Source organism: Manduca sexta, chromosome 19 (assembly GCF_014839805.1).
Source record: "Manduca sexta isolate Smith_Timp_Sample1 chromosome 19, JHU_Msex_v1.0, whole genome shotgun sequence".
Classification (NCBI taxonomy): domain Eukaryota; kingdom Metazoa; phylum Arthropoda; class Insecta; order Lepidoptera; family Sphingidae; genus Manduca; species Manduca sexta.
This window is the reverse complement of record NC_051133.1, coordinates 14,817,329-14,844,251: the sequence shown is the minus strand read 5'-3', so window position 1 is coordinate 14,844,251 and position 26,923 is coordinate 14,817,329. Positions and strand designations below refer to the sequence as shown.

At 33.3% G+C, this 26,923-nt stretch overlaps 4 protein-coding genes across 8 annotated transcripts in view; 3 read left to right on the top strand and 1 right to left on the bottom strand.

Moving 5' to 3' along the window:
• Positions 1 to 1,397, top strand: part of LOC115442064 — a 95,390-nt gene extending 93,993 nt beyond the window's left edge. For 4 of the 5 annotated variants that reach the window (XM_030167023.2, XM_030167026.2, XM_030167025.2 and 1 more), the window contains exon 7: positions 263 to 422. In XM_030167023.2, the coding sequence (XP_030022883.2) occupies positions 263 to 422 (160 nt within the window). Of the gene's footprint in view, positions 1 to 262 lie in introns of all 5 variants that reach the window. The other variant, XM_030167022.2, reaches the window with a different exon arrangement.
• Positions 1,398 to 2,147: 750 nt separating this feature from the next.
• On the bottom strand, positions 2,148 to 14,080 carry LOC115442065 (sideroflexin-2). Its single transcript, XM_030167028.2, has 9 exons — positions 13,969 to 14,080; positions 13,061 to 13,221; positions 12,496 to 12,666; positions 8,768 to 8,969; positions 6,688 to 6,766; positions 6,191 to 6,278; positions 4,805 to 4,930; positions 4,222 to 4,269; positions 2,148 to 4,141 (listed from the first exon to the last, which is right to left on the bottom strand). Exons 2-9 carry the CDS (start codon positions 13,216 to 13,218, stop codon positions 4,030 to 4,032), a joined length of 984 nt encoding a protein of 327 aa, XP_030022888.1. The 5' UTR covers positions 13,219 to 13,221; positions 13,969 to 14,080; the 3' UTR covers positions 2,148 to 4,029.
• A 321-nt stretch (positions 14,081 to 14,401) lies between these two features.
• Positions 14,402 to 20,351, top strand: LOC115442054 (PWWP domain-containing protein 2A). Its single transcript, XM_030167013.2, is given in 4 exon segments — positions 14,402 to 14,556; positions 14,645 to 15,528; positions 15,531 to 15,946; positions 17,548 to 20,351. Coding segments are annotated over 4 exon segments (1,608 nt in total). The 5' UTR covers positions 14,402 to 14,404; the 3' UTR covers positions 17,704 to 20,351.
• A 774-nt stretch (positions 20,352 to 21,125) lies between these two features.
• LOC115442041 overlaps positions 21,126 to 26,923 on the top strand; it is a 36,490-nt gene continuing 30,692 nt past the window's right edge. The window contains 8 exon segments of the mRNA XM_030166997.2: positions 21,126 to 21,185; positions 21,274 to 21,744; positions 21,991 to 22,058; positions 22,345 to 23,936; positions 23,939 to 24,974; positions 25,375 to 25,457; positions 25,540 to 25,597; positions 26,146 to 26,335. Coding sequence (XP_030022857.2) covers positions 21,344 to 21,744; positions 21,991 to 22,058; positions 22,345 to 23,936; positions 23,939 to 24,974; positions 25,375 to 25,457; positions 25,540 to 25,597; positions 26,146 to 26,335 — 3,428 coding nt within the window. The 5' untranslated portion in view covers positions 21,126 to 21,185; positions 21,274 to 21,343.

The following is a 26,923-nucleotide window of genomic DNA, read 5'->3' as shown; positions in this document are numbered from 1 at the left end:
TGCAAACATGGCACCTATTTTTTGCCAAGTGTGTTACGTCCCATGACATGATAGAGGGTGATCCTATGTATAGAGTCCAAATTCCAAACTCCCGACTGATGATAGACAGAAAAACTGAATATCACTGCCCCATCATACTGCACGCAACTTCAAAATTAAGACAGTCTAAATGAACTTTTCAGTTAATTAATTTTGCTGCACGCAATACACCTTCGCCACTGATAGTTTAAATAACCTTTGTTAATTAATATTGCGTTTCCAGGTGGTTGGACTTGGAGCGTGCGACGGTCCTGCACGGGCTGGTGCGGACTCGAGTGCAGCTCAACGCGTTCGAGCAGCTGCACCTCATGTTCCTCGTGCGCTCGTCGGCGCGCGCCATGTGCGACGCCTCCGTCCTGCTGGAGCGCGCCGGCGTCTACTGATCCGTCTCAGGCTTTACTCGAACCACAGTCCGGTGTACACTTATTTATTGTCAGTACGCCATAGTGTCTTTAAATCGATTTGAAATTAGTTTTTGTAAATGTAAAAAAAAAAAATTGTGTACCGTACATCCGGATGGTCTGTAATTTTAAGTTTACCTTAATTAGGCACATAAAGACTTGTTACTGTAGAAATTTTGTTAAAAATGTATTTAAATGCCTATTTTGTATGATCCAAATCATGTTATTGAAGAGTTTCAAATATTTTTATCGTTGTTGGAAAAGTGTAAGTTTTTTTATTTAATTCCAATTTGGACGCGGAATTTTACATATATATCCAATATGGTAGCCAGTGTGAAAATATAGATGTTAAACAAACTTAATTAAATGTATTTATAACATAAGGACAATTATTTTGGACAAATTTGATGCATATTAAAATAACATAAGTAATCAAATATGAGATATTTAAACTTTGTTGTCGAATTTTTATTTGTCGTCATCTATAGAAATATATGCAATACTTGTCTATATTTATTATCACTTGTGTTCACAGTTCGATATATGGACGTAAAGAATATTCTAGAACAAGAAAAATAATTTTATTGAAGGACCTACAATCTTAATCGAGATTTTAAGAATATATGTTTTTCTTATTGATCTGTCCATTAAATTAAATTCTAATTATTTTACATAAATTGATTTTCAAAAATAGAACAGTTTTTTGTTTCTATTATTAGGCAAAGGAATCGAAATCAATCAGCCTGTTGTTCATTAAAGGTCCTTCACGTTGTGCCAACAAAATAGAACTGAATTTAATATACTCAAGCTCCGGTGCCTTATCCATTGTATAATACGTAGTCTGTACATTGTAACTTGTAATTTATATTTTCTTACGAACTCTCGCGAGTGTACCGAGTTAATCAATTACTTTGTAAGTAAATTGTCGAATGCAGAAATAAACATATTTCTTATTAATATTTTGTTTCATTGGACTTCAAACCTCGTTATTGTCAGCATCCCCAAGCATAAAAAACGTAGGATTTAATTTATGGTTAAAAAAAATATTATTTATTTTATTCAGTATTTTGTATTTTTCTATTTAGTGTTCCATTTTCAAGACAATATTGTGCACTGATGGCAATAGATGGCGTTGATCTAATTTAACCTTATCTACTAGCTGCCAAAACAGTATTTTTTACCTTTCGTCAACTAGTTTTACTTACTAGCGCTCTCCTAGATGTAGCTCTCAATAGGTGATTTTTTGACTCTTACCCATAAGCTTAGCAAAGCTGTTCTTCGATTAGTACGTCCGTAGTAGGGTACCGGACTCGTTTTTGTTCTTTACTATTATAAAAATATTTATGTTATTAAATTATAACACAGAAGGAATTATTACAATCCGGAACAAAATCAACAAGTTATAAGTATTTAAACTTCGGCGGAAAGGGTTAATAACAAGAAACAGAAACGCAATAATCACATGTGACGATGTTTACGTCGAATGCGAAAGGAGATGAAGAGATATCCCCACAACTCGGCCACTTGTACACATTGCAATATTTGATATATGAATTACTTGCTCATTTTTAAACCAATTTTTATGCAGTTTTGCAGGACTTTTTTTGTTTTATTAACCATTACATATAAAATAATATACAAAATCAAATATAGGACGGTCCCCTATTGCATACAGACGGATACGTCCCCTTTTAAATCAAATAATAATAATATCTAATACTTTATTGTCTGAGCTTCGCAACGTATACACAAATTAACAATTACATCGTATAACAAACTCATTGCTTTCACCTTGATCTATGCGGTAGAACTGCACAAGCCATAAAGCGATAGTTAAAATGCAACTTATTATATATAGAAAATGCATTTTCTGCTATAAATGCTAGCTTTCAAGGGTAATTAAACATATCTAACAATAATTTCTTTAACACCCTTTAGAAATCTAGCAATATGTCTTATACAAGTTTGTGAACCAAACAAAAAAAATACAGTAATTTGTTATATGAAGAAAATATTCAAAATTTTGTTCGAAAAATACAATATTAAGTACACACATAATACTAAAATAATAAGAAAAAAGGTTTGATTCGAATACATTTTAGCATCAAAAAATATAATAACTTAACCCGTCTTCGCTTATCAGATAATAATTAAATACAATTAAAAAACGATTAATAAAGCTTATGTTAGTAAAGCATGAAAAAAAGCAAAATAAGACTAGAGTTCAATTAGTAAAGATAAAACATACGATAGATATTTTTATTCATATTAGAAAAAATGTATAGTTAAAAAAATAATTATAAAGCATTATAAAATTCAACCAGGGCCGCATTCAGACTTAATTAACATGTGACTTTTTATTAACGGCTAAGAAGTTTCGGGCAGAGCAGATCGTATGCCTAGGCTTCGATCATTAAAGAAAATTTATTTGTTGGCGAGATTCTGTAGATTTAATGCGTTTAAGTTTCAAGTGAAATATATTGCAAGCCATACACATAGCGAAATAGACTTTATATTATCCTGAGATATTTGACCACGTTCTAAAATCTGTTCACACAAAAATGAGCCATAAATTATGAAGCCATGGTTGCAAATCTAGTGCTGTCCTTTCTAAAGGATAATTAATTTTGTAAGGTTATGGCTCGGGAAAAACTTAATCTATTTCTCTATGTGTTGAATGAATACTAACTAAAAAAGTTTAAAAAAGCGAACAAGTTTGTGAACTATTTATCAAATGGCTTTACAAATTACTATTATAATAGCTTGCAGTGTAAATCCTTTTTCTAAAATACCTACAAAATTATTTCGATGATCTTGACACTAATGTGTCTACGAAGTATAATTTTAACGGAATGTTATTATTTTAATCTTAATGAGGTGAATTCGTTTCACATACTAAAATCAATAATACAATCCAAAAATAGTGTTACAAAATTAATTAAAAAAATAATAAAACAATCCAAAACGCTACAGATCCGATCCATTCGAAAATTTTATAAAAAAATAACAATAACAAAATAGTATTTCAAAACAATTAAAAACACGCAAATTATATACTTATTACATTTTTAAACAGGGAGTCAATATATTAAGGCAATTTTATTGTATTTGTAGTCGTGGTCCCCCATAATAATATCCGAGTCCTGTAACTTTTACATTAAACAACACACACTTATTCTTTATATTCTCTGCCTACCCTGTCAGGAACGAGGACGTTTTTTAATAATTTATTGTCGTTTTAGGTTTAAGTAGAAACTTATTAATACAATATATTTAATATAGTAACTATAACAGCATATTATTATATCGAATGAAAATAAAATTAAGTATATCTTCGTTTGACAATATAATGTAGTTAAAAGTTAACTGAGCGTTGTTTTTTTATAAATGCAAAAAATATCGACATCGCGAAAAAAAATCGACAACTAATACAATAACGTGAGTACAATTTGCAAGTATTTTTATTAACAATAACAAATTAAAAAAATACTGAATTTAACTGCCGCATGATATCGTTCAAAAACTTAATCACTAGTTAATTGATTCTTGATTACCTACAACGAACCTGCACTACTTATTTATTAGTTTCTTACAAACCCTTGTTAAAATACACGTATTGTGGCGGTTTTCCGTCAGTGTTTTTGACTATTTCATCGTATTTATCTTTCTCGAGACGCTTGATTGTGTCTATTGAGAGTTTGCTGAAAATAAAAAATATAATTGAATATTTTTTCAATTTTATATGTATATAATCAATCATTGTAGTTGTTATATAGCTTACCATTTTTGTGGGAATATCGCGCAAGCAGTCGGCACCATGAAAGTGAGACTGGAAAGTAAATGTATTTTTTTTAAATATCTACATATTATCTAAATTTTTAACGATCAGTTTTATACGTATCTTTATATAATGATTTTCCATTAATACAACACAGTGGTGTAATGAAATCTTAATACAACAAACTTAAAAAAAACTGTTATAAATAACTCATGTCTGTAATTTTTCAACTAATTTTAAGTTGTTGACTCTTAATCATATGCCATAAAATATTTTGATTCTTGATAATATTAGGTATGATGTACTATAATATTAGGTATGATGTACTATAATATTAGGTATGATGTGCTATAATATTAGGTATGATGTGCTATAATATTAGGTATGATGTACTATAATATTAGGTATGATGTGCTATAATATTAGGTATGATGTACTATAATATTAGGTATGATGTGCTATAATATTAGGTATGATGTGCTATAATATTAGGTATGATGTGCTATAATATTAGGTATGATGTGCTATAATATTAGGTATGATGTACTATAATATTAGGTATGATGTGCTATAATAGTATACGTACAACATGCCGACGATGGCGGTCTGTATGCCGATGTGCGCCCACTTGATGCGCTGCATCCACGGCCGCGGCTCGAGCCGCTCCATGATAAACGGCAGCAGCAACATGCCCGGCGCACACATCACGATCCTGCGCGTACACATATATATTTTAATAAGGGGGGTCAGGGGACCCTATTCCGTCTACATCCGTCTTTATTGCATCACGGGCGTGTTGAATGTGTACATTTATATTTATTTATGGTAACATTTGTTAATATGTAATTTAATTTGTTTTTGTGGCAACACGCCTCCTCTTCCTCTTCCTGTCACGGGCTGCCGGCGAGCAGCCACAATATTGTAGTTCATTAAGTTAAAATAAGATATCATATTAAATAATAATGATCCGTCACAGTGGTTTTATTAACAGGGCGTACTTATCGAAGGAAAATTTTCATGACCGTATAGGTATGTAGGTCAATCTAGCGGCAGCTTACATAAAATAGAGGGACGCGGAAGAAAGTCAGCATTTTCAAACATGAATACCCATTGCTAGCTAACTGCCCATCACTTAAATATCATTACTATCCTTCTTCACAATCGAACACATTTCCTTTATTGGCAGCTAGTTATATTATTTCAAGTTTCATGCGATTCTTGACCATTCATCCATTGTATTCCATATTACAATAGATAGTCGTGAAGTTCAACAAATGGTTGCCTACATACATTACACGTCGTTAAATTATTCTGTTAATGTTCATTTTATAGTGTACAATAAACACTTATCTATTTATCTATAAAACAGCTTATGTTGAGTTCTCACGACCTTTAGACAATAAAAATAAGCATATTAACCTAACACTAAGGGTGTATTTGGCAATGTCCCAAAAAATCGTAATCCGTCAAATAAAATACTAAAAAATCCCCCGTCTATGTGAGAGTCTAACACATTTTAAAGTATTGTGAGATTAGTGCCTTGTACTTTGTCCGTATAATTACTTATTTGGCAATTAAAACTTAATTTAAAATTACTCGTAGAATATAAATCATACACCAAGTAAACTCAAAAAGCGGCGATAGCCTAGTTGGGTGTGGAACGGACTGCCGAGACGAATGTCCGCAGGTTCAAATCCTAAGGGCACACACCTCTGACTTTTCTAAAAAAATATGTGTGTATTCTTTGTGAATTTATCGTTCGCTTTAACGGTGAAGGAAAACATCGTGAGTAAACCTGCACATCTGAGAAGTTCTCAATAGGAATTTCGAAGGCGTGTGAAGTCTACCAACCCGCACTAGGCCAGCGTGGTGGACTAAGGCCTCATCCCTCTCAGTAGTAGAGGAGGCCCGTGCTCAGCAGTGAGCAAGTATATAATACAGGGCTGATATTATTAAGTAAATTATTTCTTACCTAGATGTGACGACTTGAGATATTCCTTTAACAGGAGCGATTTGTGACTTGCCGATCACTTTACCATCCTCGTCCGTGACATCCAAACCTGAAAAAATACACTCAACATGAAATACAAATAGTCATTCATAATAAGCGATCTGACATATTGTTCAATTTGATTGATTATACGCAAGGAAGAGTACTTTTGTCTATTGGACTATGTTTCTCTTTTGAATCTAATATATCGTGAATCAGCGTGTACTTAGTAAGTACACTGGCATATTGCGACTCAAAAGTGTCTCACCTATCGTCGATCTTAGCCTTAATTTATTGTTTAAGTTTTCATTCAACTTATTTCGCACTAAAAATACAATTATTTTAGAAGTTAGTTCAACTACAATTTATATAATCCAACTATGTTGAATGTTATATATTGAATGCATTATGAAATATAATTTCGCAACAGAGGGTCGACCCCCCATACTCTATGTCTAAGTCCCGCCCTGCATACGTACCAAGTATGATTTCGTTCTGCCTCATCAAAGGAATGTTGACCCAGTTAGCGGCCGCCACGGCGACGAACGGCACAAATCTCTGAACACAAAACAATTACCATCACAACGTACTCGAGGACTTTGGAGATTACTTAATACCCTGCTATAATATTATCTAAATAGACATGATCGTCTAATTTTGAACATTTTTATTATATTTTTACGAAGCAAGTTTTCATGTATAACTGATTGACGAGACGAGCATGTTGCTCGTCTGAGAAGTGATGTTCAGCGCTTGCCCAGTGACATGGAGAGTAACACCGTGGTTCCGTAGTACGATATGATACTGAGACATGAGATGTTAAGTCTTATGTCCAGTAGTTACACTGAGAACAATGTTCTTTAAACGGGAACACAACAGTGACTACATACTGGTGCTTGGCGACAGAAATAGACATTGCGGTAATACCTACACAGGCGGACTTTCACATATGAGAGACCTACCACCACCATCTGGACTCACTATTACCTAGCCACTGGTCATTCCTTTCCTCAAGGTCAGCAAACGATAATTATCATTCTAGAATTCAGGGAAGGTAATGATGTATGATCACTTCATGACCTACTAATAAACATCTAAAACGTAACGTCAGTAATCCGTAACGTACGAGATAATGTATTGCTCGGACGTGTTAAGTGTTTATTGTTATAACACTAATAAAAGCATTATGATTGTTAAACATTATCTCGTTTATTAGCATATAGGTGTGCTATTTCGAAATTTGTGTAAAATAAGTCGATTTAGTTACAAGTATCTGTCAATTCTAATTTTTTTTTGACTGTTGCATAAAGCGTCAAACGTACGTGAGTCAATTTTTTTAACTCCCCCATAATGCTAGAAGAAACATAGATGACAGGGAAATAATTACATCAAAAAGGGTTAATTAATCTAATGACTCCTAACATGTTACATGTACTACCTATACAGATTTTCCTGGCAATAATTTTTTTAGGTCCCAATACACAAACTCAGTAATTGTTCCGAAATTTCGAGACTCCATGACAGCCAAGGACACGTGGCATTTTGCCCACCATGCTATCCTCTTATTACGCCCCTGTAGATAACCTACCGGTCTTCAAAAAATATTTAGTTAGGGAAGGTTGGGGGTGTTTGCGACAAGAACAATCTCACAAATTAACAAGCTGTCATATTACGTTGCATAGATTTTTAAGTTATTAAAATTGTAAATATTTTATAACACGACATTGTTCGAACAAGATTTAATATGAATACTTTTTAAGATAAATAAATGAATTAATAATGTGTTAAAAATTTGACCCATTGATCATCGACAATCGGACTTTCAGACTTTGAACAAACAAGTGACTGAAATTGTAGATAATTGAACGCAACCAGACGGTCTCAATGTGTACCTGCTGTCATTAATTAATGCGTATTCATTCATTTGCAAATTCAAATTAATCTTGTATAATGTACTACGTACTCAACTTATGTCGATAAGGCTCCCTCATATACATCGAATTTTAGGATCTTATATCGATATAGGCCTGTAACACATCGATGAATCTTGTGAGTGTTCGTCGGCGGTGACTACCTTTAGATGACCCAATGATCCATTTACCACTATATATACTTAATTAAGCGCATTTAAGAACACCTTAGGTATATACCACTATATACTATAACAGACGCCAAACAACTTGACCGCACTACTGCGTAGTGGTGGATTATTTTTCTTTTATATGTGCACGTTAAAGTAACTGACAAGAGATTATTACTCCTCGACAGTCGTCACAATTATGCCGGCCCCTAGGAATCAGATATACACTGACTGATCCCGAAACGCGACACAAATACGTGGGCCAATATGGCGGGTTTTACCATCTTGTGTACGGGGGTCGCTATTCGGGCGTATATAAAATATATCCTAACACCAGCAACAAATAAATTTCCTGCATAAATAAAGCTACTCTAAGAGATACAAAATCCACCACACAGTAATGAACTCAAGTTGTTTATTGACTATTCAAAATAGCACCGAAAATCCAAACACATAACTGACAAATTTAAATAACTCACAGCGAGAATAGGATTGGTGGCGCGTTTCTGCACACCGTATTTGAAGATCATGGCCGTGGTCATCGCGGCTGACGTGGCCGAGACGTACGCGACCCCCATCTGCGTGGTAGTGAGAGGGGAGTTCGCGTTGCGGTTGGTGTAGTTCACCAACGCGTTAAAGGACTGGTTCACCCACTGCCAGAATACTACCGCTGTTGCTGTTCTGTGGACGAGAAATACCATACATAGTATTGACGTCACCATACATAGTACAGGCCTTATACTTCACATTTTTGTGTTTATTTCTGCTGTCATGCAGCATTGGCGTGCACTGTTCATTCCGGTTGTACCCTATACCGCCATTTTCAATAAACGAACGCAATCGCTTTCTTCGATCTATCTCAAAAATGGACCAATCAGAACAAAGTTTTTATTGACATGCTTACAAATGAGTTATTTTGATTGGTTCATTCTCAGAATCGGATTGAAGATTGAGATTAGGATCATTTATTATGAACGGCTGTTAATATAATTCATAGGCATAACATTTATGACGAATGCAATATAATGCCTCGTAGCAAATTGTTATTTAAAGTTCTAGATGATATTATGTATGTATCGCGTAGCTTACCATCAGGAAAACAACTTACTCGTCTCAATATACACTAGAATAAAAAAATGATTTTAGGAATGCCCGCTTACGAAACCTTAAATGATAGAAATATTGCTGATCACGGCGCATGAAACTAAATGAATAGGCCATTGACCTTTTTTATCCTGAAAATATAAACTTTGAAATATTTATCTGCGTGTCTATATATTTTACACTGATAATAATCGATTTCAAAGTGCAACATAATATTTAGTTATATCTTCTGGATAAGAGTGATACGTAATACGTTTATAAGTCAATTTTATAACCACACAATCTTAATCTTGAGCTCAAAGAGAAATTAGGTTTAGGAATAAGGAGAGAGCTCAAAATATAGTTAACAAATGTTTTTTTGCAATCAAATGACGAAGCTAGCTTCCCACTCGCGTGGTAAGCTATACGACCGCCTATAAACAGTTGCAACACTATCCAGGACATTTAAATACAAAGTACTGCTTGACTATCCACTGTGCTTGGCACCATGAGACATGTGATATTAAGTCTCATAATGCTTAGTAATCACGATGATTACATTGTCCTTAAGCCTAAACAAGAGAAGGCATTAATACTGCCGCTTGGCATTAAATAGAGACATTGTGGTGGTATCTACTCAGACGGGCATGCAAGAGTCCTACCACCAATTACAAGTCAAAAATATCCTTACATAAGACAATAGAATTTGCTGGTGGTAGGATATATTTTATATCCGTCCGGATAGCGACCACCGTACACAAAGTGTTAAAACCCGCCATAGAGACCCACGTAATTGTCGCGTTCCGGGATCAGCCTGTGTATAACTGGTTCCAACAGGCCGGCATGATTGTGTAGACTGTCGAGGGATAATCATCTCTTGTCCCCACTCCACTTACCATCAAGTGCAGTGGTGACAATTTACGTGCCCGTATAACAAAAAAAAATATGTCTGAAAAGTGTCGAGTTATCACACTTTGTAACTAAGGTAACATTGACCATTATTGGTTCAATAGATACAATTGATAAAACACTTGAATTTCATTGTTCGGAATAAGAATCATTCATTACAATCAAGGAACAAACAGCTTCAATGTTATACATTTTCTTTATTGGTTTTGAGGCGAGTGGACACCAGTAACATATAATAATTTTACTCGTGGTTTTGTCCGTGACTCCGTGTGATTTATCCAGGAATTAAATCTCTCTGATCATTCTACCAGAATAAAAAAATAATTAAAGTAACCTACGCCTGATGATAAGCGGAGTGGGGTCCATCCATATTGGTTGACTGACGAGAAATGATCTCTCGCTAGTCGAAACAATTATGCCGACGAGATTGAAACCAGATCTGTAGACAATAAAGCCCCAGGCCTGTTACATCAGGACATGCTCTATCTGCGAAGCAAATATCCAAACCTGTTCAAAAATGTTTGCACGATTTGCTGACAAACATCTTCACCAACTCATATTTCTCATTATTAGTACGATTTATACCTGTATATTACAACTGTCAGTCAATGCAACAGTACACCCTATTTTACCTTGTAACCCTGAAAAGTCACGTCTTCTTTAATCATCCGTAACGCTTTCGTCAATAATTATGTCCACGTGCCAAGACACACCTCCATCTAATATCGTCAAAAAATGACGTATTGTCTGCTAGTGGCCTTGGCGAGTTATTTATGTAATCAGATTAACAAAAAAGCCAGACCAAGTTTATTTATAAGGTCAGTTGCTCACGAGATGGTAAGCGCTATGAATGTCAGGTGCAAGAACAGTTGGGTTTTAGTTTGAAGGACATAAATAGACACACATCACGCCTTTACCCTCAAAAGGATAGGCACTGCAGAGGTGTAACCAGCAATCTACTATTCGGCATCCGTGTACCGTCCCATGATGCGATAGGGGGCATAAATTCCAGACTCTGAAGTGATAATGAGCAGACAAACCGAGTATTACTTTACCCGATTCGGAATTCGTACCTGGGACCTCAGAGCCGTGACGTACCGCGCACGCTTTACAGCTACGCCGTCGAGACAATCACTAAAGCCAAGTTAAAGTAGGTACGTTTTCGGCAATAAATTAGTATGAACCGTCAGACTAAGCATCTAATCTCAGTGTGACGAGCACAGTGCGGTGTCGTATAACAATTTCCAATGGAAAATTATACATGGTTTTCCTACTGTTTATAGACAGACGTGTTTAAGATCAGGCGAGTTACTTGCATCATCATTCAACTACATAATAATAAATCGTGGCCATTAAACCGACAAGAAAAGCAGAAGCGTATCTATTGCCCTGTAAGTGGCGGCTGTAAACGACGCGAGGCACCGGGCGGAGCAAGAGTTCCCCGGTTTTAGCAGTTTCGTTACTAAAATCCTAAAAAAGGCCCTCAAAGGCACTGCGCGAGGCCCCGGGCCGTTGCCCGCCTCCCTCTAAGGCCGCTCTGCGCCCTTGGAACCCTTCTTTGCCTATACCTACATTAAGCTATCATCATATAACAAAATCTCATACTATATGCAAATAAAACACAAAAACTTAATCTGCACTACACTGTGCTACCATACGATTGTAAATTAAGTGAACAGCACAATTGTAAGGTTCACAGAATCTGTCTCTACACTATTGTATATTGAATGCTATATTGTCACATTACGTGTGAATGTCCCGGGTGGGTAAACATCACGATACATTCTTGGCAACAAATACGCAACATTATCACTAGTGTCAGCCAAATGCGAAACGTAATTTTTTCCGTTATAAATTAAATGTTTATCGTCTTTGAAATGTTATTAGCTTATACTCAATGCAAATAGTTTCAATACAAATATTTACACACACCATGACAAGCAAAAAATTCCTCACCGTAGATCGCGACGGGCAATGCTCGCCTAGTGGACATGATTCTTTACAGCAGTGTTTGCACTCAACTTTCTTACTGAGTACCAAATTTATTATTGAGATATAAATTTGCACTCAACTTTCTTACCAAGTTCTAAATTTAATCGATATCAAACTTTTTGTAATATTTTATTATATTAAAAAGGCATTAGGAAATGTGCATAACCAGTTGCATAATTGTTGTAAACTAATACAGAGCATATAACATAATATAATAACTCACCTGTACCACTGTAACATGGCACCAGTGATGAGACAACCACCTGGCATCTGGAACGACATCCTGCCAAACACATTCTGTAGCTCCCCACTATCGGGATGGAATGCTGATTCATACAACTGCTTTGCCCTTATCACTTGATCCAGATGAGTACCGGATGGCTCTTGGCCTGCTCTGCAAAACATAATGAAATGTAAGTAATATACAGATCTAGGTACATATTGTTTATATACTAAGCCCCTTATTCATAGATGTTATTTATCAAAGGACAGAGCATTGCTGTGATAACAAGACTGTTTATGTCTGTAAATGTAAATGTTGATCAAAGTTTTGGCTTTTTTTATATATAAAAAGGAAAAAATGATTTTCACATGCATATATGTAAGTCCAATTTTGGATTTTCTATTTTTAAATTGACTTTATCATTTACTTCTTTTGACTGATATCTTATATATTGGTTCTTGCAGAGCTATATGACATTTGACAGATTGTAAAATTTACTAATATTCTTGGGCAACTTAAAAAGGGATTAGTAAATTTATACCACCTGATATAATTTATTTCTTACTTGTATTTTAAGTACAGATCCTTAGCTTCATACAACTCTTTCTCTGAAGCCAGTGACAGCAGTGGGTTTGATATGAATGCAAAGTGCCGGAACCTTCCGAGGAATGTGCTCTGGTCCCATAACGGCTGGGTAATGTCTATCCTTGTCTCTAAAGACATGTTCTACAAATAAGGTTTATTTATTAATTAATGTTGTGTGTAGTATTTCTGCTTACTTTACATTTAATGTGCTGACTTATTTCACACTTCTTTCTGGGTAGATTTAAACATTATATGTGTTAATAAAAAGAAACTAAATATAAGTTATCATAAATATGACATTCATTTATAAATTATAAATTTAATTCAATTTTTTATTTTATTTTTTTATTTGGGCAACAAAACAGATTATAAACAACTTATTCTAAGATACTTGTATACTGGGTTTTATTCTAGATTACAGTCCTGACTTATTGGGTAATATATCGATTTTCTTTTGAAAATATATGCTGTAGTAGTATCCAGGAAGAAAATATTGATGTAAGTACAATAAACTGTTAAACTCTATTTACGGGTATAAAATTTGATAAATCTATAAGTATTTTATATAAGAAATAGACGACTTAAATTACCACATTAAATGTTAGAAGCGATATGGACAGCGGCTTGTAACACAAGAGTTTCAAATTACTAGTTGAATCCAAACTAACAACGAATTAAACAAATTGACAGTATGAATTGCGAATATTTAAAACAATATTACCATAACATTGGCCATTCCAAGGCCTTGAAAACGAAACAAGTAAATACTAGAACCTGTATTTTTTTTAATATACTTTACCTACGTGTGAATGGATTATGTAAGCGATAGTAAAACTAGCAGTTCAGTAAAGCGTAATAAGAAACTTATCAAAGTCTATAAACACTTACGATTTAAGATTATTATTTATTTTCCGTATGAAGTAAATATAAAATAAATTAGAACGCGTATTCACCTATCGCCACCAAATTATTGACTGTCAAAATAAATGTCAGTCTAATCAACGACCTTATCAATGCACAGCTGTAGCGACAGAATAATATTTTCGAATACAAACCGTTTGCTTCAGGAAATAAAGTTCATATTGTAACAACTGCCAGCTTTTTCGCATACTAGAAGGCAGGTTTTTTTTATTGTTAATCATTTTTACATATTTTTCCACTTTTAGGTTTTAAATTTCAATAAGTCCTGATGTAAAAACATAATATTTATTATATTATAGTAACCGTTACATATTAATAAACACATAAAACACTTTCCAGATTGAAATATCCGAAACAAAAACTGAAATAAAAAACTAAAAAATTGTTTTTGATTAACTAAAATATGGCGGCTGTCGCTGCAACAGCCGATATGACGATTCAAAAGAATTCTCAGATTTTAGTGAATGTTGAAGAAGCTTTAGCAGATTTAATAGTTGTGTCTTATTGTACCGAAGATAAAAAATTCCAAGGTGTTCTTCTAGACTCCAATAAAGGGTAGGTAAACCATACACGACAATAGGTGTTTTATCGATTATTGGTCATATTTTCTTAAAAATACGTTTATGTGTCCGTATTTTTGCAGTAACTTGCCTTTTGGGGTGTATAGTCTCCATCCAGCCTTCTCTAAACAGTCTGAACCCACCGATGACAAAGATAAATTACATTCAGTTAGTCAGAGGTACACCTACCAAGAGCCTCAATATGCTCGTGAAAACGCAGAGAAATCGAAGAAAACAGCTGCGAAAGGAAAGCCACAGCCACGGCAGAAGATGACTGTAAGATTGCGGCCTAGAAAGGTCCTGTGTTCGAATTGCAATGGCATTTGTAACGATAACAGTGAAAATGTAGACGTATCAAAAAAACGTAAGTATGGCGATGACGACGATGGTCAACACGAGTCTGAGTCATCGAGCGCTGAGAAGAAGTACCTCATGGGCGGCATGCTCATTCCCAAGCTATCTAGACTGCAGCCCGATGAGATCACGAGCGCGACTAAAACCTCATCGAGGACAAACAAGGCTAGTGAAAAGTCAATAAAATCTATTAAGACTAGTGATAGTGAGCAGGCCACGCAGGAGATGGCATTTGTCAGCGTTTCCGATATTGAAGGGCAACACACAAAAGACGAAAATGAAATGTCTTTCAGTTCAATGTTTTCTAGTGCCAGAACACTTAAGATATGCTTTGGTGAAGGCGAAGGTACTGTTGTTAAAATACCTCCAATTACTGGTGACTATAATGAGGATTCTGGCGTTTCATGTGACATGTCTAAGACAGACTCAAAAGCTGCTAAAAAGGCTCTCAAAAAAGCCAAGAAACAAGCCCGAAAAGAAGCACCTAAGACTGGCCAGTCACCAAAACATATAGGTGCTTTGTCACCAAGAAACAATGTTGCAAATAGCCCACCTAGTCTCGACCCCTTAGAAAAGAAACACAAACACCGAGTAAAGCACAAAAAGAAGTACAAAGCCCAGAAAAGAGAGATGAAAACACAAGTAAATGTACAGAAAGTGAATCCATAGATTATTTTAGTGATATCAAAGAACATTGTATGAAACAGAAGTTGTCAATTAGTCTGAGAAGGTTGAGTAGTAATTCATATGAGAAACGCAGTGAGAATGATGTCATAGAGAGTGGTTCAGATGAGTGGGAGGGTGACCTGGTGCCAGACTTCCCCCCAAATGGCACCGAAGGAGGAGGAGGCAGGTTACTCAGAGTATCTCCAGGTGACATAGTGTGGGGGAAAGTTGTGGGATTCCCATGGTGGCCAGGCAGGGTACTGAGTGTCTCGTCATCATCTAGTGCTCATGTGGCATGGTACGCTTCAACAACATCATCTCTGATGCCCTGTGACAGCTTGAGCCCATTTTTGGAAGATTATAAGGTAAATTATTGAATTACACATATTTTTCCACATCTGTTTTATTTTTATTGTGATTTACATCTTCAACTTATAAATAACTATTATTCTGGTTATTCACAAAGATAGTAAACAACTTTATATTAAAGAAAAAATGCCACATGGCTGCTTTTGTAAGGTCTAGGTGTGATAGTATTTTGTCTATAGATTAACAAAGTTTAAGGAAAGTATATAATATCTGTTAAACATATTCTCATTTGACATTAGAAAAGGAAAGTTTGTTAAAATAATATTGCATAACAGTGTAATTTCCTGTTATGTGGCTGTCATCACAAGATTTAATTAATTATGAAGGTTTGAAATTAAAAAACAATTTAATGTAAAAGCCTCATTAATCAGTGTGTCATAACTTTTTACTAACAACACAATATTATAAAGTATAAAAATTCATTGTATAAGGAAAATCTAGAATTCTTTGAAATGATGTGTCATAAAACTTGTTTTGATATCTTTAGTGGTAATTGTGGTAAACATTTTAAGTTATTATGATATTGTAAGCATTAATTAATGATTGATATTGTAAGTATCCATGGTGAAGGGAAAAATTTTCTGAAAGGGAACACAACACTACATAAAGGTACAAATATACATAAATATGGTTTGCAAATCATTCTAATTATAATTAAATATTACATAAATTACGAAAGGGAAGCAGACAGGAATCAGATTATATGGACCCTTTGCTATTGGTAAATACTCAAATGAACAATAAAATTGGTAAATTTAGTATGCTGTAGTCTTGATCAATGAGTGCAACTTTATCGGTCACAATTTATTGAGCAAATAAACAATTTTTTTAACAGTAGTTTGCAATTTCTAAATAATTAATAATGATAAAAAAAAATAATGCAGATAAAACAATCTATAATATTGCAAAATGTCTTATATCTATTTATCTAAGTGGAGTTGGATACACACACAGTCACACCTTTTAGAATGGATAGGCATAGGCAGAACTGGTGGGTCCATGTTCTACAGTGTAATCTATCCCATCAAGTAATTGGCGGCGAGCCTATTGCCATATCAGGCATGGTGGTTGAATAATAAAGTATTACATACAGTATTAAGCTCAGTTCCACCTTCAAACATTGCTGTTTTATAGTTAATACGAATTTTAATCCAGCAGTATGTATAGCATGTAGCTAGAATGAACCCACCCACAAGCTTTATACTGAAGTGTTAAGGCTGGTTACATGTAAATGTACCTAAACACCAACAATCTGTGTCTCAAAAATAAGCTGATGAACTTCTGTACAGAAGAATTTATTTAACTTTATTGGCCTGATAGGTGGCAATTTTCTGTAGCTATTATTGTCAAACACTTGGAGTGATAGGAGGCTTAGGGAGCCAGCTATGCAACTGAGAAGTTGGCTTTTATTGTGATAATGTTGCCACAATCTATGCTCATATTAAAATGCTACAACTGCAGAATATCTTATTGTTAGGGGTAGTATATATTATAGGCTACAAATGTACAGAGTGGTTTAAAGAATGTGAGCTTAATATCAGTAACATTAATTTATATAATACAAAGACTAATATATACAAACAAAATTAATTTCCAGATTCGATTCAACAAGAAAAAACGCGGACCATACAAAGAGGCTGTAAAACAAGCGACGATCGAAGCGAAGAAAAATGAATCTCCTTCAGGCGATCCATTGGCGAGTCCCGCACACTTAGCGACGGTGTCACCGAGACCAATAGATGTGTTCTCTTAAAGTAAGACATCAAAATTTATTTAAATTCATGTGATATTTTTATTACTCAATATCTGCACAAAGATTACAGGCCATTTGTGTTGCAATGTTTAGGATCTGTTTAAGATACGTAATGTGTTTTTGTTTAATAATTGTTTTTATAAAGGAAATATGTGTTTTAAAATTAACTCTAAAATAAAATTAATTAGGTGACTTAAAAAATATCTGTTTATTAGCTTTTCTTTCTTATCAATTTGACTATGATAGCCAACTACTACTATACTAACAAAAAACTTTTTATGTTCATGACAATTGCAGGACACATCAAATACAATGTTTAAGTCCACATCCTACATGAGAAAAATATTTATTTTATATCTTTACTCCCTCTGAAGATAAAGTTATCATTCAATATGAGAAAAATGCTTACTGATAATTATTTACAAAATAACCTTTAAATAAAAGACACAAAATGGACTGTAATTGAATTAACATTCTCTAATTTAAGTGTATAATGTAATCTGTAATTATAATGTTTGCTGTAGTGGTGTAAATGCTCATACATAATTGCTGTTTATCTGACATCATGTTTGTCTAATTATAGGTGTCGTGAGAGTTTTGATTTTTTCTCCCTAAAAAAATAGTATTTTAGTTTTGGCAACATTTTCTAAATGTTAAAAATACCATTTATATAAAGGAAAAGATATGCTCATTGGTTCGTCAATGATATTTTGTTAATAGAATTTAATAAATTCCTTTCCTAATATTATGATTCTTTATAGTGAAATATTATTTGTATATATAAATGATTATTGATTATGTCATGAAAAATCAATAAGTTTTGACTACTTCCTCCATAAAATTAATTAAATAATGTACCGATTTGCTAGATTTATTGATTTGGTTGTAACTATTTTTATCATCGTAATTAATTTTGTTTGTTACTTTACATCACAGTTACCTTAAGTGTCGACTAACGCGATGTCAGAACGTGATATTTACATTGTATTGTTGTGAATGTGCAATAAATATAGAGAGCCATAAAAAATGTCCATTGTTAAGCTTTTCTTGTAATTATTATTCCATTTGTGAGTTTTCTTATAAACAAAATTTGATGTGATTTTGTATCAACCTGTACTTAAAAAAAATGCTTTTAGCGCCACTATTTTTTGTTTTAAATGATCAAAAATCAATATGAGCTTATGAAATATAATATGTAAAAATAAAAAAAAACTAAAAAATTGCAAGCATTGGCGCTTTTTTTTTTCTTTCCTAACATTGGCGCTTCCGATTAGGCGTAAATTTAATTAGGTATATGGACAATTTTTTTTTTAGTTAGGCAATGTGTAAAAGAAAACAAACAAATAATATTTACAATTATACATTACTCATATTCACATTGGATATTATTGATTACAATTTAAACAACTTGTGTTATTTTTTTATTAGTTTAATTACAATATTAACATTTTGTTACAGAATTAAAGCCATTCCTTTTGATATCTCACTTTTGGTTTTGATTTTTTTTATAATCGGTTTGCTTACATTAAAAAGTTGGTGCCAAAAGGCAATTTATTTAGGAAAAATTTAAGATGATTTACAACATTCAGGCAAAATTATAATATCCAGGCTACTGAACTTCTTTACCATTTTGAAAATATTATATAAATGATACATTATAAAATAGTAAAGCAGTTCAATTGTTTCCTGGTAATAAGACTGTTTCATAAGGCTGTGGGTTATGAGAACCCTGTGCGCATTCTAGTTGTGGTCATATAATCATAAGCAAAAGAAAATCTGCAATATCCCTGCATTTTTAAAACCAAAAGTGAGAAATATTGTTATTTATTTTTTAAGATTAATTTTATAAGATATCTATTGTGTTAATATGTGGTATCGGTTATTGTTACATCCACATTGGTATTGATCTCGAAAGTACCTACTTTTTTATTTGTTCCTAAAACAACCAATATATGCGAAACTTTCGAGATTTTTTGCACTAGTGTGTCTATAGTTTCATAAAAATATTATTACATTATTAAGAAAAACAATGTTTAGTTTTCTGACAAATTACAAAATTTTTTGTATGGCTTGTACTCAAAGGTTTTTTTCTAACGCAACTATTACATGTAGAAAAGACAAAAGTGCTGGCCACTAATACATTTATGACTTTTAAATTATGTAATTATTATACCTCTGTATCACACATGTTGATTAGATGTAATTTTCATTCTAGAATCTAGACTCCTGAATCAGATACTTAAGTAAGCTTCATTGGCAGTAATGTGCTGGTCACAAAGATTTTTGTATATGAATGTAGTCATACAATAATTCATATGCATTGTAAATATCTTCTAAAAATCCAACAAGCTGTTTTCAATGTTACACAATGTTCTAAATAGTTAAATGTGGCCTAAAATTAAATTAATTGTTCAAAATATGTCTGCAAGTTGAATCTTTAAGCTTAATCCCACAAGGGTAGTCTAGAGGCACATAAAAAAGGAATACAGCCAAAGATTCATGATCTTTGCCTAACTTAGTGGTGATTTATTGATCATATATGTTTACAGAGATATTTTATGTGGTACCTAATGTTAGTGTAGTCTGCTATAATGTATCATCTTATAACTACAGGAAATGTATTTTTAAAATATAAATTCTTCAGATATTATAGTCTTTCATTGGACATGAAACCTACTATTAATATTATACAGGTCAGTTGCAGGATGAGTATATTATCACAATCATCAATAAGTTATAACCCTATCACTTATATGACTGTGCTTTATCACATTTCGCTGGCTTACCATTACAAGGTCCTATGTTATTTTTTTTTTGACCTTGGAAAAACTAAAATGTTCACGTTGGAAGGTACAATTTTTTTTTTTTGGTTTGGTTTACTCCTTAAGGAGAAGGCAAAGGCTCTTAGCCATACAGCCTTTGGAAGGTACAAATTAGAAAAGACATTTTTATTTTGATTTTTCTTTTATTATTGGGAAGGCAAAGCGTTCTAGCCCATACAGCCTCGTCATTAATAGTGCTTTCAATGAGATTCAGTACGATAAGGCCTAAGCCAAGTCTTCATATTATTTTAGAAAAGACAATAATACATGGATTATTAATTTTTTTTTCTCAAAAAGACAGTCAAGTGGTTGGAATTATAAATTTTGAGCAAAAACAAAAAACACAAAGCCAGCGATTGTGCAATAACTATAATTTTATTTGATTTATTTGAAAAGATGATAATTGTTACGTAACATTTTATAGGGTCGCTATTTATTCGCACGGCCAGAAATATAAATAGTATAATATAATGGAACTACTTTCTTGTACTGACATTGTATTTTAACTTTGAGATTCTAACACGCTTTCTAATAAATTGAGTTAGAAATGGTTTTTGAACGAATATGGTTTTGTCCTTGACAACTGTCAACTGTCAATTGTTTTTATGACTGACAAGCACTGACAAGTTTGACTGTTGTGATTTTCGTAAAGTTTGAAAAATTGCACTTGACTTTCAACTTTGACATTGGCAAAATCATCGTCTGCCAACGATGGAGCCACAATTTAAAAATTGAATTGAATTGAAAAATTGCACTTAATTTATTTTAAAATTCATCCTAATACCTGTGTTTACATGAATACTACGGTTTCTTAAACAATGAGACGTACATATAAGTCTAAAAAAGACGCCGGCGGCGGCCTAGACCATAGAGATGTGTTGCTAAACTTAGAAGAGAAAAGTTCCGCTTTTGATGCGTTTTATATACAAAACATTAAGCAAACTAAGCGGGAACTATCCTGTGTTGGCTCCTCAACACATTATGGAGCGGCTTCTAACAGAGTTCGCAAGAGAAAATACGTAAAACGTATAGTGAAGGAAACGGAGCCACCGCGTAGAGAAAGCGTGTCTCATTCTGTATTTCTAACTCCTGACAAGTCTATACGTGTGAATAAAGGTTTAGATCCCTTCGACATGCTTCTTAATTCATCCCCAGCACCTGAAAAGCAAATAGAAACAGATAAGACTGATTCCTATGAGAAACATCTCCCACCAAGAAGGTAAGTCACATCATTACTGTATTCTGTACTCTATAAATAAGCAAATTATCTTTAAAATCATTTGAAAATATGCCTCACACTTCATCTAAGTAAATTGCAACTGAAATAAAATAAACTGCATTTAAAAATGAAACTTGTTTAGTTTGCTTATTTCTTTGATAAGTAGCATGTATTTTGATCATTTGTTGATAAATAAGATTTTTTATGATAACAACATATGACTACAAGAAAATATTTTCTTTCCAGGTCAGCAATAACTTATGCTAGAAAAAAACATCTGAAGAAAAGAAACTATAGAAACAGTGATAGCACAGGTGTGTTTTATGATTATATTCTCCATGTTATTTTTGAACTTTGAGCAGTAGGATATAACATTGTGTATGCTGCAAGTATTTTTTTTAAGTATCTCAATGGTGGTAAGAATAGAAGTCCCTTGTGTCATAATTTCTGTATAACTTTGAAGCATTATAGAAAACATTTGTTTTCGAGGAGTATGAATTATGAGTTTGACTTTTGTATCTATTTATTGTTACTATTTAATATATTTGAAATAACAGAATAACTTTTAAAGCATGTTGATATGTTTTTTTTTTTTTTCAGATTCAGAAAAAGAAAACTCAGATTTATCAAACACAACCCACAATGCTATGGATATCAAATCACATAAATTACTTGTTGAGAAAGAGCACAGTGCAAGCCCGAAGTATAATGATGAATCTATAAATAATATAGTGAAAAACTTGTCTATACTCAATAATTTGAGACAAACATCCAATGAAGTATCTAAAACCCCAAGATTTTTAAGATTAACAAAGAATATCCAATCACCAATATTACAGAATTCACCTCTATGTAGTACTCCATTTAAAGAGAAATACAGGGGACAATCTATATATAAATTTTCCCCTGTAGTAGCAAGTAATCCAAATAGTCCTAATATTGATATCAGTCACATATCTGACTGTAATGATAGTGTTGTATTTATTTGCAAAAGTAATGATTCGAAAAAAGCTGTAGAGCCACCAGTTATATACCCACTTGGAAATGAAGTCAATGGTGTAACAATTAACAAATCAACAGAAATTAATGAAGATCAAGAAATAGATCTAAAAGAGCATGTAATACAAGAACAAAGAGTACAAAATGAAAATATAGATGAAATAGCTACAGTATTAAGTGGTAGTAATGTAGTACCTGAAAACATAATAAATTCCTTGCACTCCACAGAAATTGAGCCATTTTTGGGCTACACAAGTAATGAGGTTGATGATTTAATTAATGAGAGAAATAAACTAAAAATGATATGTAATAATTTCATGCAGTCAAATAATGAAGAATTGAATGAGTGTAATTTTAAAGATAGTCAGTGTATTAAAAAAACTAAACATAATATAGATAGAGGTGTACCAAGTGTACAAAATGAAAATGTAGATAAAAAAGCTACAGTTATAACTAATAGTAATATTGTACCTGAAAATGTAATAAGTTCCTTTCAAGCCACTGAAATAGAGTCATTTATGGGCTTTACAAGTATTGAAGCTGATGAATTATTTGAAAAGAGAAATAAAGTACAAATGTGTGATAATTTGATGCAGCCACATATGGAAGATCTGAATCAATCTAAATTTAATTATAGTCAATCTATTGAAACATCTAGCCATAGTGTACATTCAGCTGTAAAGGAGACTGATAGTGATGATAATAGTAAAATTATGTGTGATATTGATAGCGATGACAAAGAATCCTTGTATGATACATGTGACAGTGAACCTAGCTCTGAATCTCAAGAAAAAGTAGTACCCAAAGAACCCATAGTTGTAATGGAAAGAATGTCAGATTCATTATTCCTCAAATATTATGATGGAATTGCAAACAATCTTCAAGATTCTAAAAACACAGAGGAGGGTGCAATGTCTGATGGAAGCTGCAAGCATAACACTATGGAAGATACTCTGAACAGTGTTTCTAATAGATCTGATGTAAGTACTGAATTCACTGACGAAATAAGCTCCTGCGATACTGCTGATGTTTCTACTAGTGAAGATGGTACTACTTGTCATGATGCTGCTTCAAGCAGTTATAATGAAGAGCAATTTGTAAGTTTTGTCACTACAAGAAGGAGGAATCACGTAGCTGGCAGATCTACAGTATTTTTTAATAACTCTGATGGTAGTGGAAGTTATGAATTAGAAAAACTGTAGTAAGCAATAACAAAAGATTAACACTACAGAAGACTGATCCAAATCAAAGTAACTATACAGAAGTTTTAAATTCTAGCGAAGTTAATGCAACACATGGTGTAAGAAGAACAAGTTCTATAAAAAGAAGAAGAAGAAGGTATAGTAAAAGTAATATAAATGTAGATAATTCTTTAAATACAGATTCAGACGATGACTCGAAAGAAGTAACACTTTATGCATTACCTACAACTACAGAAGATGTTGAAAATGGTGTTACTGGGCAAAGGAAATCACTCAAACGTAGGAGTAGTAAGAAATTTCGCGAACATGAGAAAACATGTCCAAAACGTACTACAGATCCTGAAAACTCAAACATTGATGATGCATCACTCACTACTAGTGATAATCCCGCACCATATACTGATTCAGATGATCTACTCATTTCTAATGAAAGTACTGATGTATTGCAAGGTGCTACAGATAATAATTATTCAGATAATAATGAAGGTGTTATAAATATTGTTTCATCAGTATCAGAGAGCAGTGAAAATGAAAATGATGTGACACTTTATACTGTACCAGATACTGGTCGTAAAATGGCAGATTCACGGAATAAAAAAATATCTATAACAACAAGAAAGAGTGCAAGATTGTCAAGAAGGGGTACTCAGTATGAAAATCCAGATACATATCGAAAAAGTCATAAAAGTACATACAACGGTGGTCATAATTGCAATGAAGATGTTGCTAATAATAAACCCTCTACTTCTAATGAGAGAATATCTACAATTACAACCAGAAAATCTTCTAGAATATTCCATAAACCTGATATAAATCAAAGTTTAGAATGTTTTAATACTGAAGGAGAATCAAAGCCTGTTATAGTTCTACAGCCAGGCAAAAAGTGGGAGAGATCTTTGAGTATTTATAGGAGAATGACTATGATGACAGATCATTTTGATAATTCAATCCTGGATGAATCTATGGAAATGAAAGGCAGGAAGTACAGACAAAGTGTGATCAGTACCATGGAAATGCAGGACATGAGAGGTAATAATGATTTATTTTGATTTTATGTACTTTTGTATATATTCCTGCAGTTAAATTCTATTTAAAGGCATTAGTAAAATAGAAAAATTGCATTGTTACTACATACTTTTTCTGTTATGCTTTAAAATATGCCTATTACCTACCTATTTGATTAATGTACCTACTTGACGGCTTAGCAGAACAAATTATCAAAAAAGTTTTTTGGCAGGTGTAAAATTAAAAAGTATGCATGAATTTAATTTAAAACTAAAAAACATTACTGGCTGGTAAAATCTAACTAACATCAAAATGAATGTACCATGACACACACCCAAAGTTTCAGTGTAATGTCAAGTGTGTGTTTTTTTAATAATTTTCTTTCTGTAATTATGTTTTTTATACAGTTTTTTGTTAATTTCAGGTTCAGTACACAATGATTCAATCAATAGCCGCAGGAGTACATTCGTGTCTAAACCAAGCCGGTCGACAATTAGAATTGTAAAGGTGAGTATCCAGTTTACGTGAAGATATTGTCACATCGATAATATTATATAGCTGTGTTTAATGAATTTACTCGTAATTTTAGGATTTAAACAGTACCAGAACTAGTTTATATACCAGCGCTGTCATTGATGATCTAAAAGGTAAGTTGTTAGTTTTTATGATTTATTACCGTCTTGTAATTTTTAGTAGTTATTTGAGTTCATATTACTGGCAACACTGTTTGTATAAAGTCCCAATCGTACAGTTTTTTATCTATGTCATCTGCGCGTTTCGCGGAAGAAGACGCTGCGTGGTCTTTGTCCGACATAATATTTTTTATTTTATTTTTTTATTTAATAATCGCGTGTTGCACCAAGTTGTGTGGTGACATTCGCTGCTATTGTCAAATAACAGTGGAATAAACATTATACATTGTGTTACATTTTGTGAATAAACGGACAAAATTGTGGTGACTGCCATTATCCGTAACGGGATAATAGCCTTTTTCAACGTCTTTGTTCCGTTAAGAGTGTTTAAAGCTAAGTGCATGCATCTTTCCCTGCAATACACAGGTTAGTGGCGTCCGTGAATCCGGGGAAATGTGAAATGTTAATAATGGCGTGGTCGTTGCGAAACGACTTACGCACAGGGAAAGTTCGTGACACTTCCTCGTATGTGTCATTATGAATGACGCGTTTTGTGTTTTCAGGATTTTTGGCCGACGATTGTGATGATACGATTGTCGAACTATCAAAACTCTCAATTGCCGATGCTGAAACAGAGGTCACTGTTTTAGAGATACATGATACCTCGAATCGTTTAGCCACTGCGAGAGATTACGTGTTGCGTCGATGCAATCAAACGGACGCGATACTATTTGATGAATGCTATCCAGATACGTGAGTACACGCTTTTCTTACTAATGAGGTTAGGGCGTCAGAATGAATGCGAACGCTTGCCTCGTCTTGGCGTGGGTTGTTAAAAAACAGTTTTGGCGGTAATGTAGGTCACGTAAATAACAAAATGGTGGCATTGTTTGGATTTGTGTGTTGGATTTGTATCACGGTTATGTTTTTATTCTACCCGACGTTTTTTGTATTTTATAGTTAATTATTAATTTAACATCAATTTATTTTAGTTATTTCTATCATAACATTCACAGGTCCATGAACAAATCTAATCTTAATAACTAGTTTAATGAAAAATATTGCAATTGGTCAAACAACAAAAAATGTGTTGCTCTATTTAACAATATCACATGGCCAGTCAATAACAATGCACTTCACTGGTTGATTACCAAGAACTAAGTTATTTTAGCTTAGCTTGCATGTCTGAGATTATTAGACATAGAACACAGCTAGGTCTATATAGTTTGTGGTCTGTACTTAAGTTTAAAAAAATATATGAGAGAGCTTAACTAACTTAGTTTAGTTTTTATTCTGCAACCCACAATAATAAGGCCAAATTATGGTAATTTTTTTGTGACA